Source organism: Conger conger, chromosome 5, assembly GCF_963514075.1.
Source record: "Conger conger chromosome 5, fConCon1.1, whole genome shotgun sequence".
Taxonomy (NCBI): Eukaryota; Metazoa; Chordata; class Actinopteri; order Anguilliformes; family Congridae; genus Conger; species Conger conger.
Window position 1 is genome coordinate 61,648,706 of NC_083764.1, and position 20,895 is coordinate 61,669,600.

The 20,895-nt window shown below is 43.7% G+C and overlaps 1 protein-coding gene across 1 annotated transcript in view; it reads left to right on the forward strand.

The window, feature by feature from the left end:
* LOC133129605 (uncharacterized) overlaps window positions 1-16,122 on the forward strand; it is a 33,142-nt gene extending 17,020 nt beyond the window's left edge. The window contains exons 18-31 of the mRNA XM_061243804.1: window positions 4,200-4,324; window positions 4,599-4,696; window positions 7,045-7,172; window positions 8,265-8,389; window positions 8,511-8,656; window positions 9,412-9,539; window positions 10,632-10,756; window positions 10,878-11,023; window positions 11,779-11,906; window positions 12,999-13,123; window positions 13,245-13,390; window positions 14,532-14,634; window positions 15,049-15,191; window positions 15,356-16,122. Coding sequence (XP_061099788.1) covers window positions 4,200-4,324; window positions 4,599-4,696; window positions 7,045-7,172; window positions 8,265-8,389; window positions 8,511-8,656; window positions 9,412-9,539; window positions 10,632-10,756; window positions 10,878-11,023; window positions 11,779-11,906; window positions 12,999-13,123; window positions 13,245-13,390; window positions 14,532-14,634; window positions 15,049-15,191; window positions 15,356-15,479 — 1,790 coding nt within the window. The 3' untranslated portion in view covers window positions 15,480-16,122. The remainder of the gene's footprint in view (window positions 1-4,199; window positions 4,325-4,598; window positions 4,697-7,044; window positions 7,173-8,264; window positions 8,390-8,510; window positions 8,657-9,411; window positions 9,540-10,631; window positions 10,757-10,877; window positions 11,024-11,778; window positions 11,907-12,998; window positions 13,124-13,244; window positions 13,391-14,531; window positions 14,635-15,048; window positions 15,192-15,355) is intronic.
* Window positions 16,123-20,895: the final 4,773 nt, after the last annotated feature.

The following is a 20,895-nucleotide window of genomic DNA, read 5'->3' on the forward strand; positions in this document are numbered from 1 at the left end:
ATCGGCCTAACGTGCATGTCTTTGGACTGTGGGAGGAAACCGGAGTACCCGGAGGAAACCCACGCAGACACAGGGAGAACATGCAAACTCCGCACAGAGAGGCCCCGGCCGACGGGGATTCGAACCCAGGACCTCCTTGCTGTGAGGCGGCAGACCCCGAGATACTTGAACTCCTTCACTTGGGGCAATGACTCATTCCCAACCCGGAGGGAGCAATCCACCGTTTTCCGGCAGAGAACCATGGCCTCGGACTTGGAGGTGCTGACTCTCATCCCGGCCGCTACACACTCGGCTGCAAACCGCAGTGCTACCCACTGCACCATCCGTGCCGCCTGCTGGTGAATATGATGTGCTTTATTAGGGTTGGAATGAAAACCTACAGGACGGTAGATCTCCAGAAATGGGGTTGGGCAGCCCTGGTATAAATTATGCCTTCATTCCAGTGCATGCTGAAGGTCACGGTCCGATGAAGCCAGCAGAACCAAGTGATCCGCAAAAAGCAGAGATGCGATTCTGAGGTCACCAAACCGGACACTCTCCTCACCTCAGCTGCGCCTTGAGATCCTGTCCATGAATATCACAAACAGGACCAGTGACAAGGGGCAACCTTGGCAGAGTCCAACACCCACTGGAAACGTGCTTGAATTTGTGCCGAGGATGCAGACACAGCTCTCACTTTGGTTATACAGGGACCGGATGACTCGTAACAACGGCCCCGGTACCCCATACTCACACAGTACCCCCCACAGGGTTCCCCGGGGGACACGGTCAAAAGCTTTCTCCAAGTCCACACAGCACATGTGGACTGGATGGGCAAACTCCCATGACCCCGCCAGCAACCCCGCCAAGGTAAAGAGCTGGTCCACTGTACCATGACCAGGATGGAAGCCACATTGCTCCTCCTGAATCCGAGGTTTGACCATCGGTTGGAGCCTCCTTACCAGCACCCTAGAGCAAGCTTTCCCGGGGAGGCTGAGGAGTGTGATACCCCGATAATTGGAGCACACCCTCCGGTCCCGCTTCTTGAAAATGGGGACCACCACCCCGGTCTGCCACTCTGCAGGTAATGTCCCTGACCTCCACGCGACACTGAAGAGGCGTGTCAGCCAAGACAGTCCAACAATGTCCAGAGCCTTCAGCATCTCAGGGCGAATCTCATCCACACCCGGCGACTTGCCGCTGAGGAGCTTTTTGACTACCTCAGCAACTTCCACCAGGGATATAGGTACAGACTGCCCCGAGTCTTCGGGCTCTGCCTCTTCCACAGAGGCCGTGTTGTTCAGGTTCAGGAGCTCCTCAAAGTGCTCTTTCCACCGCCCGACAACATCCCCAGTCCGGGTCAGCAGTTCTCCTCCCCTGCTGAAAACAGCCTGAGACAAGCCCTGCTTTCCCTTTCTGAGTCGTCGGATGGTTTGCCAGAACTTCCTCGAGGCCAACCGAAAGTCCTGCTCCATAGCCTTCCCAAACTCTTCCCATACCCGGGTTTTTGCTTCAGCGACTGCCGAAGCCGCGGCCCTTCTGTTGACAGTTGACAGCTTTGCTCCTCTCTTCACCCGAGTGTCCAAGACAAACGGCTGCAGATCTGATGATACGACCACAAGGTCGATCATCAATCTTTGGCCTAAGATGCTCTGGTACCAAGTACACTTATGAGCTACCCTATGCTCGAACATGGTGTTTGTTATCGACAATCAATGACCAGCACAGAAGTCCAATAACAAAACACCACTCGGGTTAAGATCGGGCAGGCCATTCCTCCCAATCACCACCCTCCAGGTTTCTCCGTCATTGCCCACGTAAGCATTGAAGTCGCCCAGCATAACTATGGAGTCTTCAGGTGGCACCCTTTCCAGGATGCCGTCCAGTGACTCCAAGAAGGCCGGATACTAAAGCACATAAGCACAAACGACAGTCAGAGCTTTCCCCCCAGCAACACGTAGTCGCAGAGAGGCGACCCTCTCATTCCCCGGGTGGAACTCCCTCCTGATTTCCCCTGCCCCTCCTTTCTGATATCCCTATCCTTGTCTAACCCCCCCCCCCCCCCCCAAAAAATAATAAAATAAAATAAAAAAAATGCACTTCTGATGACAACTATGTTTAGAACAGCATTTCCTGTGTATTTTGCTAGTTTCTGGATGTGATGCTCTGACTTATGGTAGAACCTATGCACTTGTAAGTCGCTTTGGATTAAAAGCGTCTGCCAAATGACTAAAATGTAAATGTAAATGTAAATTTTGTCAGTCAATCAGATATAATTTATACCAGGGCTGCCCAACCCCATTTCTGGAGATCTACCGTCCTGTAGGTTTTCATTCCAACCCTAATAAAGCACATCATATTCACCAGCAGGCGGCACGGATGGTGCAGTGGGTAGCACTGCGGTTTGCAGCCGAGTGTGTAGCGGCCGGGATGAGAGTCAGCACCTCCAAGTCCGAGGCCATGGTTCTCTGCCGGAAAACGGTGGATTGCTCCCTCCGGGTTGGGAATGAGTCATTGCCCCAAGTGAAGGAGTTCAAGTATCTCGGGGTCTTGTTCACGAGTGAGGGTAGAAGGGAGCGTGAGATCGACAGGCGGATCGGTGCAGCGTCAGCAGTAATGCGGGCGTTGCACCGGACCGTTGTGGTGAAGAGGGAGCTGAGCCTCACCTATGGTCACAAGCTTTGGGTAGTGACCGAAAGAACAAGATCACATATACAAGCGGCCAAAATGAGGTTCCTCCGTAGGGTGGCCGGGCTCAGCCAGAGATAGGGTGAGGAGCTCGGACATCCGGAGGGAGCTCGGAGTAGAGCCGCTGCTCCTTCGCGTCGAAAGGAGCCAATTGATGTGGTTCGGGCATCTGATCAGGATGCCTCCCGGGCGCCTCCCTTTGGAGGTTTTCCGGGCTCGTCCAACTGGGCGGAGACCCCGAGGTAGACCCAGAGCCCGCTGGAGAGATTATATAGCGTAGTGGCCTGTAGCGTAGTGGTTAAGGTACATGACTGGGACCCGCAAGGTTGGCGGTTCGATTCCCGGTGTAGCCACAATAAGATCCGCACAGCCGTTGGGCCCTTGAGCAAGGCCCTTAACCCTGCATTGCTCCAGGGGAGGATTGTCTCCTGCTTAGTCTAATCAACTGTACGTCGCTCTGGATAAGAGCGTCTGCCAAATGCCAATAATGTAATGTAATGTAATATATCTCTCCTGGCCTGGGAACGCCTCGGGATCCCCCAGGAGGAGCTGGAATGCATTGCTGGGGAGAGGGACGCCTGGAATACCCAGCTTAGCTTACTGCCACCGCGACCTACTCCGGATAAGCGGCTGATAATGGATGGATGGAGGTGTGTCACATTAGGGTTGAAGTGAAAACATAGAGGATGGTAGATCTCCAGGAACTGGATTGGGCAGCCCTGACGTAGGGGAACTGCACTAGGGAATCAGGTAACATAACGCGGGGTAAACGCAAGACCAGACATAGAGTAAAATGAAACTGCATGCACACAAAATGACCTGGGGTTAGCAGGCAGAATGGATTTGTAAGAACAGGATAGGGTAACAAGGTAATGAGCAAGAGAGCTCCAGAATAGCAGCAAGGCACAGCAATACTGAAAGAGGCGGAGTTACAGGAAAGCGCAGAATTGGGAGTCGTTAATATTGTTATTTTACGTGTAAGAATAAATAATCACCCAACCCAAAAAGTGTGGTTAATACTAGAAAATATATACAACATGAATGTCTTAGCTGAACTCAAAAGACAAACGAGATGAGTGTTAAGTGTTAAACCAGAGTCATGAAAATAGCCAAAGTCGTGTTTCTCACTGGACGGGAAGTGTTCAGGTAAAAACGTAAACCTGTAAACCTATGAATGTAATGAAATCAGACATGAACAGAAGTAATGCCAATATGGAAATGAACTAAATACACAAAATAAATCAAGACTGACAATAAACACTAAAGCAGAGGTACAAAAGGGATAGGCAATAATCAATGATCATAATATCAGACAGGAAACAGACATAAATAACCAGGCAATATAATCAGACAGACGGAATCCAGGAACATAACACAAACATTTATTGTGTCATTATTGTGAGTTTACATATATATTTATGGGCTATTGTACAGGAGAAATTGCAATATAATCTATAGGAAAAATAATTATATCAGGCTTGCAAAATGTCTGATGTGGGAAACATGAAGTAATCAATTTATTTTTTTTACAGGAGGTTGCTGTTTCAAACCAGAGACAGGTAAAGACGCATTAAAACTCTTTGAAATGGAAACTGTCCTGTCTTTGAAGGGAAGGAAACTGAAGAAAAAATATGAGGCATCCTCTATCCAAGGACTGGTAAGAAACTTATTTTGTCATTGCTGAATTATTATTATTATTATTATTATTATTATTATCATCATTATCATTATTATTATTAATTAATTTATTTTTTCTTTCTATTTTTGTATTTAGGGTCTCTTGTAAGCACAAACAGCAATTCAAATTTTATATATTTTTAAAACCCTCCTAATTTTGCACTCCATTTCTGGTGTACATTGAGAAAAGCTTGACTCCATACAAATTATTTGTATTATGACAATATATTCATATTGTATTTTGTTCTCAACAGACTGATTTGTCTGGCATTTTGCAAAGAAAGGGCTATGACAAGGAACCGGAGGTTTTACTTCCTAAAGAGGTCAATGACCAAGTGACTTTGCCACTAATGTAAGTACTGTAAGATACAGAATACAGAGATAAGATAAGAGATAAGAATAACATGTATAGTGGCATACATCCTGGTTAATTTCACACGGTTCACTTTCCATTCACCCTTCCTTGTCTGTTTTCATAAAGTATATGTAATTCTCTGATATAAATGCATTTCCTTTTTTATATTTGTCTTTTGTTCGTTTGTTTTGTAATATCTGAATATCCCGCTTCAAAAGTGGACGAAGCTGAATGCTTGACCTGAAGTCAAAACTTTAAACATCATTAACGCTACTTTCACATCATTATAAGTTTGGCTCGTCCTGATACGGGAGGCGTTGTTATTCTCGCAGAACTGTATCTGACGCGCCACACTCGAATGAGCCCTTTTTATGAAAAAAGTAAGAGACATTTGTGATAAGAATGATCTTGCATGATGCCCAATGTTTGAAAGTAACAGTTTGCGTGTGGAGTGATGCTGTTTATAAACAAGCGATTTGAATACTTGTTTCTGCATCACATTTACAGTCATTGGGCCTCATTTATCAAACGTGAGCCGAACGAAATTCACCATAAATCCATCGGAAATGCATTTCCACAAATAATGTAGGATTCATCAAAGTTTTCGGATGTCAGATTTTTCGTAGAAGGCGAACAAACTTTACGAGTGGTCTCAGCTATTCGTATTGTGCGCGGAAATAAGCACGGTCGTAAAGCGTGTGTCACCTCCTTCTGGCTCTCTGCAAGGACAGGGAAAACGTAGCTGTAGGCTATTGCTGTCACCAAACGGTGAGATTCCAGATAATGACGTCTCCTATGATGTGCCAATGCGTTCCTTCAGCCCAAAATAATCACGACAGGTTTTTGCAAACTAGCTAGCTCGGTATACATTTAAATACATTAAAGAAAAGTTGCCAGAGAAGTTCTAATATGTACACATAATTTAATGGTTGACGGAGCTGAAACATGTCTTGTAAGCGTATTGGGGCGGGTTTGTGTGTCTTGTTATTTAAATATCTTGGTACGTACTGGTGTTCACGATGATGTGTATGCTCCAGGACCTGTAGACTTTTTCATATTTAACAAGAAATAAAGACCACCCGCTATATTTTAAAATGCATGGCATCTAAACCTACATCAGTGTCACCCTGCTTCCCTCTGTTGGAATTACATGGTACTGCATGTGATGGAACTTATGTCAGAATAGATTCCATGCATTTTTAAATTTGGTGGCTCTTTTTTATTTTTAAAATATGAAACATTCTATATTATTGGCATTTGGCAGACGCTCTTATCCAGAGCGACGTACCACAAAGTGCATATCCATAACCAGGGATAAGTTCGCTGAAAGACCCTAGAGGGAAGTACAATTTGAACTGCTACCTGTACAACAAAGATAAGGACGAGGGCCAATTTTTTGACAGACTGGCTCAAGCCCTAACCTCAGATTGTTCAAATTAGCAATAACGAAATTACACTTTACCGTATCGAGTGGACGGTCCGCAGCAATACCACACACCTGGTTACAATGATGCACTAATGACGAAGGACTACTACCGCGAGGCTAATATACGCTGGCGTCGCTCTGAAGACGCCTATTTAAAGCACCTACAAATCGCTCACAAGCAGTATCAAATCAGCGCTAATCTCCTGACAAACTCCTGACAAACTCAGCAATTTCAAACAAACGTTCAATCACTCTACAGGTATGCAACCAGTATGAGTGATTAACAATACAACAAACAGCAATACAACAAACAGACTGGCTCAAGCCCTAACCTCAGATTGTTCAAATTAGTAATAACGAAATTACACTTTACCGTATCCAGTGGACGGTCCGCAGCAATACCACACACCTGGTTACAATGATGCACTAATGCACTATAGGTCCTGGCACACTTGTTACGATATAATGATCATGAACACCAGTACGTACCAAGATATTTAAATAACAAAAACATGCACTATTAAGTGTTTATTGACAAGTTCATACCATTTTAAACCATTTTAAATTGTGAAAAAATGTTAATGTTAATTTAATGTTATGGCTGATCGGTGTAGGTTTTTGGCTTGTTGTACTTCCATTGACAGAACTTCAATCTCCGCTTCAGAGGGTGGAAATTTATGCTAATTACTAATTTTGTGCACGCGCCTTTGATTTACGATTACTTGGTATTTATCATCAGACACACGTGGATACGAAAAAAAGCGGTGTCCACGCGTCTTTCGTGAATCTGGCGAAAGCTGTTAGTTCGTTTCTGATCACACAGACATTTGTGCATGGATTTCAGAAAATTGATAAATGTGTGCCACTGTGTCTAATACATACCTAATAATAATGAATGCAATATTGTCTTATTGTGCAGTGCTTTGCATAATGCACCCAAGCAAACCACAGAAATGAGCAGGGAGAGACGAATTCTGGATGAGCTGAGGAGTCTGCACGTGGATCCCCATCCGTACTGCACAGTGTTTCCCTCTGAGAGCGACTTCAGTGAGTAACTAAGCTACGCTAACCACTGGCAAACAATTTAAATGTCCTTCACACACCTGCCCAGCACTATTCCTAGAGATCTGTCATCCTCAACATTTTCATTTCAGCCCAAATTTGACACACCCTTATCTTGTAATATTTAGCAGCTCAACAAGGCCTAGCTGTTCTAGATCAAGATCTCCATGAACAGGGTTGGGCAACTGTAAGCCAGGGGTCCCCAACCTTGTTTCTCAGACAGACTCGGGGTTAGGTGACTTTTTTTTCAGCTTAAAACCTCACCCTAATTCCATGATATTGGAAGGTAACAATATTTTCAAATTCTTCTCTTTTGTGTCTTTGCCTTCCTGCCTGTGGTTGGGAACAAACAAAATGAGTAAATCGGCAACATAATCATATCAATCAATCAGCTCTTCACATCATATTCCAAACGAGTGACACGCAGAAGTAGAAAAGGTGTGGTCGTTGTTCATGAAAATATGAAAATAGATATTTAATGAAAGGAAAAACCCAACTGGTGGCGGCACGGATGGTGCAGTGGGTAGCACTGCCGCCTCACAGGTCCTGGGTTCGAATCCCAGTCGGCCGGGGCCTCTCTGTGCGGAGTTTGCATGTTCTCCCCGAGTCTGCGTGCGTTTCCTCCGGGTACTCCAGTTTCCTCCCACAGTCCAAAGACATGCAGGCTGATGTTAGGCTGATTGGAGAGTCTAAATTACCCGTAGGTGTGAGTGAATGGTGTGTGTGCCCTGCAATGGACTGGCGACCTGTCCAGGGTGTATTCCTGCCTTTCGCCCAATGTATGCTGGGATAGGCTCCAGCCCCCCTGCGACCCTGTTCAGGATAAGTGGGTTAGGATAATGTATGAATGAATGAAAAACCCAACTGTTGAAAGAACAGTCAAATCCTGTACATTTGACCATAAACAGTTCTTTTTACAGTGTACTGTTGGTGCAGATAATTGTTTTATTGGTATTATTTATTTTTCATTTCATTTCACACACACGCACGCACACATTCATATTCCAAAATATCACCTTGCCAACTCAAATGTCTTTGTTTATGTACATCAGAAGTTCTCTCTCATTTCCCTTTCAGGTTTCTGGAAGATTCTGATGTCAGGGCCTCCTGATACACCATATGAAAAAGGAAATTTTGAGCTCTACTGCCAATTTGGGGCAGATTACCCCCTCAAACCCCCTCAAGTGCGTTTCCTCACTCCTGTATCCTTCCCACAACTTTCTGACAACATTTTAGCTATCCATCAATTAACCAATAATAAAATATTTTCCATGTGTTCCACCTGCAAATGCAAGTAATTTCCTTAAGGTAAAAATACTGTAGATCCACCACTGCAATGTGAACAGTGTAGGACGTATCTGTCACAATATATTTGATCGGAACTACTCTGCAAACGTAACGATGAAAGAGATACTGGATTCAGTGTTCGGACTCCTGATTGCAGCTGAGCCGGATGATCCTTTGGACAGGTAAACTACTCGGGTGTATGTATCAGCCTCTCAGCCTGAACACGGTCTGTTTTCTGACTTCTGACTGTCATGGTTTTAGCCGGCTCCGTTATTGGTGCATCTGCTCTAATTAAGGCCTGTCTTCCTTCGATTCTGGGATTCTGGGTGTTTTTCCATGACAGGCTGGCCTTGATTTAGGCAGCCACGTTGTCTACCTACATTACATTATTGGCATTTGGCAGACGCTCTTATACAGAGCGATGCACAGTTGATTAGACTAAGCAGGAGACAATCCTCCCCTGGAGCAATGCAGGGTTAAGGGCCTTGCTCAAGGGCGCAACGGCTATGTGGATCTTAGAGTGGCTACACCAGGGATCAAACCACCGACCTTGCAGGTCCCAGTCATTTTAAACCATTTTAAATTGTGAAAAAATGTTAATGTTAATTTAATGTTATGGCTGATCGGTGTAGGTTTTTGGCTTGTTGTACTTCCATTGACAGAACTTCAATCTCCGCTTCAGAGGGTGGAAATTTATGCTAATTACTAATTTTGTGCACGCGCCTTTGATTTACGATTACTTGGTATTTATCATCAGACACACGTGGATACGAAAAAAAGCGGTGTCCACGCGTCTTTCGTGAATCTGGCGAAAGCTGTTAGTTCGTTTCTGATCACACAGACATTTGTGCATGGATTTCAGAAAATTGATAAATGTGTGCCACTGTGTCTAATACATACCTAATAATAATGAATGCAATATTGTCTTATTGTGCAGTGCTTTGCATAATGCACCCAAGCAAACCACAGAAATGAGCAGGGAGAGACGAATTCTGGATGAGCTGAGGAGTCTGCACGTGGATCCCCATCCGTACTGCACAGTGTTTCCCTCTGAGAGCGACTTCAGTGAGTAACTAAGCTACGCTAACCACTGGCAAACAATTTAAATGTCCTTCACACACCTGCCCAGCACTATTCCTAGAGATCTGTCATCCTCAACATTTTCATTTCAGCCCAAATTTGACACACCCTTATCTTGTAATATTTAGCAGCTCAACAAGGCCTAGCTGTTCTAGATCAAGATCTCCATGAACAGGGTTGGGCAACTGTAAGCCAGGGGTCCCCAACCTTGTTTCTCAGACAGACTCGGGGTTAGGTGACTTTTTTTTCAGCTTAAAACCTCACCCTAATTCCATGATATTGGAAGGTAACAATATTTTCAAATTCTTCTCTTTTGTGTCTTTGCCTTCCTGCCTGTGGTTGGGAACAAACAAAATGAGTAAATCGGCAACATAATCATATCAATCAATCAGCTCTTCACATCATATTCCAAACGAGTGACACGCAGAAGTAGAAAAGGTGTGGTCGTTGTTCATGAAAATATGAAAATAGATATTTAATGAAAGGAAAAACCCAACTGGTGGCGGCACGGATGGTGCAGTGGGTAGCACTGCCGCCTCACAGGTCCTGGGTTCGAATCCCAGTCGGCCGGGGCCTCTCTGTGCGGAGTTTGCATGTTCTCCCCGAGTCTGCGTGCGTTTCCTCCGGGTACTCCAGTTTCCTCCCACAGTCCAAAGACATGCAGGCTGATGTTAGGCTGATTGGAGAGTCTAAATTACCCGTAGGTGTGAGTGAATGGTGTGTGTGCCCTGCAATGGACTGGCGACCTGTCCAGGGTGTATTCCTGCCTTTCGCCCAATGTATGCTGGGATAGGCTCCAGCCCCCCTGCGACCCTGTTCAGGATAAGTGGGTTAGGATAATGTATGAATGAATGAAAAACCCAACTGTTGAAAGAACAGTCAAATCCTGTACATTTGACCATAAACAGTTCTTTTTACAGTGTACTGTTGGTGCAGATAATTGTTTTATTGGTATTATTTATTTTTCATTTCATTTCACACACACGCACGCACACATTCATATTCCAAAATATCACCTTGCCAACTCAAATGTCTTTGTTTATGTACATCAGAAGTTCTCTCTCATTTCCCTTTCAGGTTTCTGGAAGATTCTGATGTCAGGGCCTCCTGATACACCATATGAAAAAGGAAATTTTGAGCTCTACTGCCAATTTGGGGCAGATTACCCCCTCAAACCCCCTCAAGTGCGTTTCCTCACTCCTGTATCCTTCCCACAACTTTCTGACAACATTTTAGCTATCCATCAATTAACCAATAATAAAATATTTTCCATGTGTTCCACCTGCAAATGCAAGTAATTTCCTTAAGGTAAAAATACTGTAGATCCACCACTGCAATGTGAACAGTGTAGGACGTATCTGTCACAATATATTTGATCGGAACTACTCTGCAAACGTAACGATGAAAGAGATACTGGATTCACTGTTCGGACTCCTGATTGCAGCTGAGCCGGATGATCCTTTGGACAGGTAAACTACTCGGGTGTATGTATCAGCCTCTCAGCCTGAACACGGTCTGTTTTCTGACTTCTGACTGTCATGGTTTTAGCCGGCTCCGTTATTGGTGCATCTGCTCTAATTAAGGCCTGTCTTCCTTCGATTCTGGGATTCTGGGTGTTTTTCCATGACAGGCTGGCCTTGATTTAGGCAGCCACGTTGTCTACCTACATTACATTATTGGCATTTGGCAGACGCTCTTATACAGAGCGATGCACAGTTGATTAGACTAAGCAGGAGACAATCCTCCCCTGGAGCAATGCAGGGTTAAGGGCCTTGCTCAAGGGCGCAACGGCTATGTGGATCTTAGAGTGGCTACACCAGGGATCAAACCACCGACCTTGCAGGTCCCAGTCATTTTAAACCATTTTAAATTGTGAAAAAATGTTAATGTTAATTTAATGTTATGGCTGATCGGTGTAGGTTTTTGGCTTGTTGTACTTCCATTGACAGAACTTCAATCTCCGCTTCAGAGGGTGGACATTTATGCTAATTACTAATTTTGTGCACGCGCCTTTGATTTACGATTACTTGGTATTTATCATCAGACACACGTAGATACGAAAAAAAGCGGTGTCCACGCGTCTTTCGTGAATCTGGCGAAAGCTGTTAGTTCGTTTCTGATCACACAGACATTTGTGCATGGATTTCAGAAAATTGATAAATGTGTGCCACTGTGTCTAATACATACCTAATAATAATGAATGCAATATTGTCTTATTGTGCAGTGCTTTGCATAATGCACCCAAGCAAACCACAGAAATGAGCAGGGAGAGACGAATTCTGGATGAGCTGAGGAGTCTGCACGTGGATCCCCATCCGTACTGCACAGTGTTTCCCTCTGAGAGCGACTTCAGTGAGTAACTAAGCTACGCTAACCACTGGCAAACAATTTAAATGTCCTTCACACACCTGCCCAGCACTATTCCTAGAGATCTGTCATCCTCAACATTTTCATTTCAGCCCAAATTTGACACACCCTTATCTTGTAATATTTAGCAGCTCAACAAGGCCTAGCTGTTCTAGATCAAGATCTCCATGAACAGGGTTGGGCAACTGTAAGCCAGGGGTCCCCAACCTTGTTTCTCAGACAGACTCGGGGTTAGGTGACTTTTTTTTCAGCTTAAAACCTCACCCTAATTCCATGATATTGGAAGGTAACAATATTTTCAAATTCTTCTCTTTTGTGTCTTTGCCTTCCTGCCTGTGGTTGGGAACAAACAAAATGAGTAAATCGGCAACATAATCATATCAATCAATCAGCTCTTCACATCATATTCCAAACGAGTGACACGCAGAAGTAGAAAAGGTGTGGTCGTTGTTCATGAAAATATGAAAATAGATATTTAATGAAAGGAAAAACCCAACTGGTGGCGGCACGGATGGTGCAGTGGGTAGCACTGCCGCCTCACAGGTCCTGGGTTCGAATCCCAGTCGGCCGGGGCCTCTCTGTGCGGAGTTTGCATGTTCTCCCCGAGTCTGCGTGCGTTTCCTCCGGGTACTCCAGTTTCCTCCCACAGTCCAAAGACATGCAGGCTGATGTTAGGCTGATTGGAGAGTCTAAATTACCCGTAGGTGTGAGTGAATGGTGTGTGTGCCCTGCAATGGACTGGCGACCTGTCCAGGGTGTATTCCTGCCTTTCGCCCAATGTATGCTGGGATAGGCTCCAGCCCCCCTGCGACCCTGTTCAGGATAAGCGGGTTAGGATAATGTATGAATGAATGAAAAACCCAACTGTTGAAAGAACAGTCAAATCCTGTACATTTGACCATAAACAGTTCTTTTTACAGTGTACTGTTGGTGCAGATAATTGTTTTATTGGTATTATTTATTTTTCATTTCATTTCACACACACGCACGCACACATTCATATTCCAAAATATCACCTTGCCAACTCAAATGTCTTTGTTTATGTACATCAGAAGTTCTCTCTCATTTCCCTTTCAGGTTTCTGGAAGATTCTGATGTCAGGGCCTCCTGATACACCATATGAAAAAGGAAATTTTGAGCTCTACTGCCAATTTGGGGCAGATTACCCCCTCAAACCCCCTCAAGTGCGTTTCCTCACTCCTGTATCCTTCCCACAACTTTCTGACAACATTTTAGCTATCCATCAATTAACCAATAATAAAATATTTTCCATGTGTTCCACCTGCAAATGCAAGTAATTTCCTTAAGGTAAAAATACTGTAGATCCACCACTGCAATGTGAACAGTGTAGGACGTATCTGTCACAATATATTTGATCGGAACTACTCTGCAAACGTAACGATGAAAGAGATACTGGATTCAGTGTTCGGACTCCTGATTGCAGCTGAGCCGGATGATCCTTTGGACAGGTAAACTACTCGGGTGTATGTATCAGCCTCTCAGCCTGAACACGGTCTGTTTTCTGACTTCTGACTGTCATGGTTTTAGCCGGCTCCGTTATTGGTGCATCTGCTCTAATTAAGGCCTGTCTTCCTTCGATTCTGGGATTCTGGGTGTTTTTCCATGACAGGCTGGCCTTGATTTAGGCAGCCACGTTGTCTACCTACATTACATTATTGGCATTTGGCAGACGCTCTTATACAGAGCGATGCACAGTTGATTAGACTAAGCAGGAGACAATCCTCCCCTGGAGCAATGCAGGGTTAAGGGCCTTGCTCAAGGGCGCAACGGCTATGTGGATCTTAGAGTGGCTACACCAGGGATCAAACCACCGACCTTGCAGGTCCCAGTCATTTATCTTAACCACTATGCTACATGCCGCCCTGTTCATGTTTCCCACCTGATGTTTAATTGTCTCCCTCTGTGTATTTAAACCCTGGTCTCAGTTGTATTCTTTGTCAGAAAGTTGATCTATATTCAGAGCCGATTTCTTGTAAGCCTGTTTATTTGAGATTCCCGAGACACCCTTTGCCTAATTACGCGTTTGCCTTATCCCTTCTGTTTTGTCTGCCTGATTGATTTCTGGTTTTTGGACTTTCTTATTTTTTTCTTTGACTATGCACCTGCCTTGCCCTTGTTTGTACCACACATTTTTGATATTCTGGATTTTCAACCCTGGACTATTTTATTACCATTCTTTGGCATCTGGATTTTGGCTTTGTCTCTGATTATCTGGCTTTTGATTGTGGCCTGAATAAACAACATTTTCTGAATATCCCCTGGTCTGCATTTGGGTCTCCTGAGCAGAACACTCATACCTAGTTTTTGTACCCTTTGTATTTAACATGCTGGGTTTAGACCCTTAAAGAAACAATCACAATTACTAGTCTAATGAACAGGCTCAAATCCCAATTATTGAGTTGTCTCTTGTTCTCTTGCATGCATCATTTACAGAATTTTAGTTTCAACTAAGTAAGCCTTTTATTTTTGTGTTTTTGTATATTGTTTTTTTAATCAAAAAATGTAAAATAGCATTTGAGGAATTGAAGGCCAGAGGGCCCATTACAGCACTCACGGTGAACCTTAATTCCATTCTTGTATCTCTTGCAGTGTCGTAGCTGAGGCGTTCCTGTCCAATCCACAGGCTTATGTGAAACAAGCTGAAAAGACCACTGTAGAAGCAGCAGGTACATCGTTGGAAGACATGGAGAAGGTTAGCGTGACGTATAGTATCCCGAACCTTGTGACGTTAAAAAGCTGTAAGCTGTGTTATCGCAAGCCAAAAGCACATTTACCTCTCCTGTTATGTTTGGGTCAAATATAATCATGGCAAGGACTGTGTAATCAATGAGTTTCTGCAAAACTTGTTTTGAAAACAAGGACGTATCATGTTAGTGAAGTGTGGCTGACTGGGTGGTGAGGTAAAATACAACTGGAGGCTAAAATACTGCTTATGGTAAATAGGAGGTGGGTAAACTATACCAGGTCAAAATTGACTGGGGAACATAACTAATCCACGAACATGACAGGATGGCTAAGGGTAGCTCTTCAACACAATGTGAAAGTTCTGATTATTACTCGTATCTAGTAGAACCGGAATTACAATTAATGTTTATTTTCCTTACAGAAATTGGTGGGTGAATCTTTGAACAAAGTCCAAATTCCTCGTCATTTAATTTGCCAGCTCTCAGGAAAGATGTTTATTGATCCAGTGTCAACCAAATACGGAGATGTCTATGAAAGGAAATGCATAGAAAAGGAACTGATAAAGTAAGTCACCAGTATTGCACCTTGATACAGTGCAATACTGTTATTCACAGCAAAAAAATGTACACAGTACATTTACTGGTAGGTTGTAAATTCACTGTGTATTAAGTGTATGCTTGACAAAAATCTTTTTAGTGCTGTAGTTTTACCTCTCTCTCCTTCCACAGGAAACAGGAAGATCCAATTCTCAAAAAGCCTCTGAAAAAAACTGACCTGACGCCAAACAGACAAATGAAAGCTATGGTAAAGGACTACCGGAGCCATGAAATTTCACAGCCTCTTTCTATTTGAATAAGTGTTTGGACTGTTGGGGGGCTCATCCTGATGGACCCCACAGTTACAGGCATTGTAAATGATGAAAACCAAAAAATATCTACCACAGGAATCATCACTGTCTTATGCCCTCAAGGTCTACAGTATGAAATGTCCTGATTTATCATACTATGCACTATAAGTAAGACCCCTTTGAGTAGTTCAAAATTAGTACACTTTATCAATATTTTTCCTATTTGTTTATTATTAAAGAAAATCCGTATCTATGCTTGATTGGCAACATTAATTTAGCTTTGATTAGCTCAATTGTTAACAAAACAATTGTTTTAGAGTGATTAGCAAATACTGCCTTTTCTGCCTTCTCTGCGATGACTCATTCAGGGCTTCTGTCGTGTTTTTAGCAGATGCTATATTATATCTTTTCTGACTGGGCTTCCTTTAGGGATTTTTATTTTGACCAGTTGTCCTTTTCTGCTAATAAATGTACTGAATAACACAATTTTTGTTCGGAATTAAAATCTAATTGTCAATTGTTAATGGAAGAATAGACATACAGACATGCCATCAACTGTGAAAATGAAAAAAAAATTTCTGAGCTGTATATTTCACAGCAATGAATTTGTCAAACACAAATTGCAATAAAGTTTCAATATCTTGATAATATATGCTCTTGATTTAAATATGTTCAGTGTATTCCAAGTATATACAAGTTGACAAGCAAAGTTGATTAGACTAAGCAGGAGACAATCCTCCCCTGGAGCAATGCAGGGTTAGGGGCCTTGCTCAAGGGCCCAACGGCTGCGTGGATCTTATTGTGGCTACACCGGGATTAGAACCACCAACCTTGTGTGTCCCAGTCCTTTACTTTAACCACTACGCTACAGGCTGCCCCATACGCCCTTTTTTTTTTACAAATGTTGTCTGTCGCTTTAGTATCCCAGTTATACCAACATAGCAATGAACTGGCACTGTGGTTCACTGTGTCTCCTGAGAAGAGGCTCTGGGTTTCAGTCCTACCTGCCTCTCTGCATTGAGCTTGCAGGCTTGTATGGATTTCCTGCAGGTGCTCCAAGTAGGCTGCAAAAGAGGTGTCTACCTCAGTGTGACTACCCTGGGTTTCTGGGTCAGTGGTTTTCCAAGGTCCATCCATCCATTCATCATCTTCATTCATCCATCCATTATCCTAACCCGCTTATCCTGAACAGGGTCGCAGGGGGGCTGGAGCCTATCCCAGCATACATTGGGCAAAAGGCAGGAATACACCCTGGACAGGTCACCAGTCCATCACAGGGCACACACACCATTCACTCATACACTCTACACTCATACACTCATACACTCATACCCACGGGCAATTTAGACTCTCCAATCAGCCTAACCTGCATGTCTTTGGACTGTGGGAGGAAACTGGAGTACCCGGAGGAAACACACACAGACACTGGGAGAACATGCAAACTCCACACAGAGAGGCCCTGGCCGACTGGGATTCAAACCCAGGACCTCCTTGCTGTGAGGCGGCAGTGCTACCCACTGCACCATCTGTGCCGCCCTGGTTTTCCAAGGTGAAGTTTTCAATGTCTCACAACGTGTACGTGTGCATTGCAGTTTTTCCATTGCCACGGTTAGTGCTTTCTGGCAGCCATATTCACGCTTTTGGCTTGCGTCTCATTGAAGCTCATGCTGAGAAACAGCAGTACAGTGAAAGTCTGCTTTTCATGACCGCTCAGTAATTGCACAAAATTGTGATGTCAGGTGTTCAATTACTTTTCAAATTTAGTTTTTATTTCATCTCAATAAATGGGGGAAAGGTGTATATAGTTATACAAAACACATAACTGCATACCAGTGGCAATAAAAAACCAGTCCGGTCCAGCGTATGAGTGTTGGGCTTCTGGTGATTTTCAGACAGAGGGAGGGCTGGGGTGGCTTGGGAGTAATGGGGGTGGGGGTTAGGGGGGCATTGGGGTTGGGCAGTGGGCAGAGGGGTGGATGGGTTGGGGAGTGACTGTATATGGGGTATATGGGCAGAATCCTGCTGAGTCATCAGTCCTGGCTGCCACAAGCCACCCCCCCCCCCCACTGTCCTTCTGCCCAGCTGGTCAGGGCAGATGAGATGACCCAGATCTACTGTTCCCCTCCATGCTTTCCCCTGAATAAAGCAAAAAATATAGCAGGACAGCAGTCTGACAGCTCCGTTTGAACAGCAAAAACAAGAAACTGAAATATCATTGGTCGGCATTCTTGCATGGTACAATCAATGAAGCAATCAGCTGAACTGCCTTCTCTAAGTAACATAAAAATGACTTATTATATTTACCCATGAAGGTTTAGAGCCAGGACCGTCCTGACTGGCAGGACTGCATATTTAACGCTCAGAAAATTCTTGAAAGAAATACTTTCATTTTTCGGCTGATATAAAATGTAAGTAATTTCCTTACATTTTATATTTAAGTTAATGTTTGGGCATATATAGCTGCCACATGTGCTGGCTCACTTGCCTTCATTGATAATGTACTGTAAGTCTAATAAATGCCTCGCAAAGAGCTCAGTGCGTGTATGTATTCATACTTCATTGTTTACTGTGGAACTATTTCTAGTAAAACATGTGATTGAAACCTGGAGGAAGCCAGTATCGGGCTGAGATATAAAAGAACAGAGACATAGGCCAAAGAATAGGCTTACAAAAAACCTTTTTAGAACATCATTAGGAATAAAGAGAGCATTGGTGTATGTTTGGGATCATTGCCTTACTGTGGGCTGAAGCCCCATCCAATGTGTTTGGAAGCATTTGAGTAAATGGTAAATGGTTGGCATTTATATAGCGCCTTTATCCAAAGCGCTGTACAATTGATGCTTCTCATTCACATACACACTCACACACCAACGGTGATTGGCTGCCATGCAAGGCACCGACCAGCTCGTCAGGAGCATTTGGGGGTTAGGTGTCTTGCTCAAGGTCACTTCGACACAGCCCGGGCGGGGGATCGAACTGGCAACCCTCCGACTGCCAGACGACTGCTCTTACTGCCTGAGCCAATGAGACGACTGCTCTTACTGCCTGAGCCTGAGTGAACTTGAGCAGATAAGATGCTTCTGTAGGCTGTGAATACTTATGTACATGTGATTTTTTTTTTGATTTAAAAAATTTTTTTTTTATATTTTATTCACTTAGTTTAACTCTGTCTAGCGGGTCCAGCCAGAGCACTACTCTTATTTTGTTTATATGTCGTAACTACCAGCAGCTGCTATAGTGCACCGTGTTTTTTTTTTATTTTATTAATTTTGGACTTCAGATCTGATATGTTGATGTCATATGTCTGTCTCTATGTGCTGTGCCTGTTTTTATGTAACGCCGCCAACAATGATTTTCTACCGAAAACTAATTTCCCCACGGGGACAATAAAGTACCTACTACTACTATTTCTTATTTTTTTATTTTTTATAAATTAGCAAAAATCTCAAAAAAACTTTTTTCACGTTGTCATTATGGGGTATTGTGTGTAGAATTTGGAGGGAAAAAAATGAATTTAATCAATTTTGGAATAAGGCTGTAACATAACAAAATGTGGAAAAAGTGAAGTGCTGTGAATACTTTCCGGATGCACTGTATTTTTTAGACTTAATGGTCTTCTGGTGCTGTAGCCTATCCACTTAGAGGAATGATGCGTTCAGAGATGCACTTCTGCATATCCCTTCCGCCCAGCTGATCTACACACACACACACACACACACACACACACACACACACTATATAAGGCAGAATTGTACGGCACAGAGCACTTTAAATTAAGTCATTGAGTATGACCAGTTTAATAGCTCACTGCTTTTGCCCCCCTCAGATAAATATGATAGCTACTTCGTGTGACGACCAGATATCCACGTTACCACGGAGACCCAAAACTTCTGACAGGCTTTCTTTATTTTCGCCTGCCTGCCACGCGCGGTGACACCATTCCGACGGTGACAGATCAGTGACATCATCTATGTACTTCGCCTCTCGTGAATGAAAGACCTCAGAAAAAGTGAAAAAGTCGGTGTATGCGTATACAATTGTCAATTTTGTCAGAATCATTCTCCGTTTTTAGTGTTTTAGTGTCGATCATGTAAAATGATCTCCTGGTCACTGTCCATATCCGCTGAGACACTTAACAATGCCTGATATGCAAATTTGAAAATGATTCTTTCCTGACTCCATTCCTATTCTCAGTGCCGTTCTTAAATCCAGATTGGAATACAAGAGTTGGTGAAAACAATTATGGTGTTTATATTAGATTTAAATTCAGTTATTCAAAAAGAGCTCAAAAACGGCACATTTACCAAAAACAAACAAATAAAAGGCTCTTCAAATGACTGTTGGTAAGAGTTGCCGGTTCGATCCCCCGCCCGGGCTGTGTCGAAATGTCCCTGAGCAAGACACCTGACCCCCAAATGCTCCTGACGAGCTGGTCGGGGCCTTGCATGGCAGCCAATCGCCGTCGGTGTGTGAGTGTGTGTATGAACGGGTGAATGGAGAAGCATCAATTGTACAGCGCTTTGGATAAAGGTGCTATATAAATGCCTGCCATTTACCATTTATTGTACAAATTATTTTCCAAATGCATGTTTTTCATAACACAGTAGAGGGACTTCAATTTCAGTGGGAACAGTGTTGTTGGTCTCCCTTTTTGGCCAGTGCATCAAAGTCTGGAGTTAGTTTTGTTGTGGCAATTCTCAGGATAGATCTGAGGTGTTGGTCAGTTAACTTGGATCTGTGACCAGCTTTGTTGATGTTCATGACGCTGAACGTCTGCTCACACACGTAGGTCGAGCCAAACAACGCCAGCATCTTCTGTGCCGTCCTCCGGAGGTTCGGAAACGTGGCTTCGTTAAGTGAAGCAAGTTTTTTTTTTTCAAACTTGCCTTTGCTCTCCGGACACAACAGACCTGCTGTCTCTACCATGCATTCTTTCAAAAACCTTCGGAGAAAGGCTTGCTAGCCTTTGCTAATTTGAATGGCAGCATAAAACTTGCCTTGGTACTTGACTCTTGAATCGCAGTTTATCGGTGAAATTGTTTTTGCTGAGTCTGTAAATTAGCCGTCAACCTCTGAGCAGTAGCCGCCCGTTCTTGTGTTGACTGCTTGCTAGCGTAGTTAGCATGCTTCGTGGAAAAGTGACCGCTGATATTGTATTCTTTGAAAACCGCAACAGTTTTTTGGCATATCAGAAATACAGTCGTTGCTCGGACTTAAGTGAAAAAATATTTTGTTGTCCACTCATTAAACACTCGGCAATCACTGTCCACTTTTCTTTGGTCCGCTCATTTTTACTGAAGGGCTCAAAGGGCAAAGCGAAAAAGTGAAGTAGAGAGTAATACACCTCACCCCTGGAGTGCGCCATCTATTTGGGAAACGCGGGCATTGCAGGGAAAAGGCAAAATGAGTTAGGTCTAATAA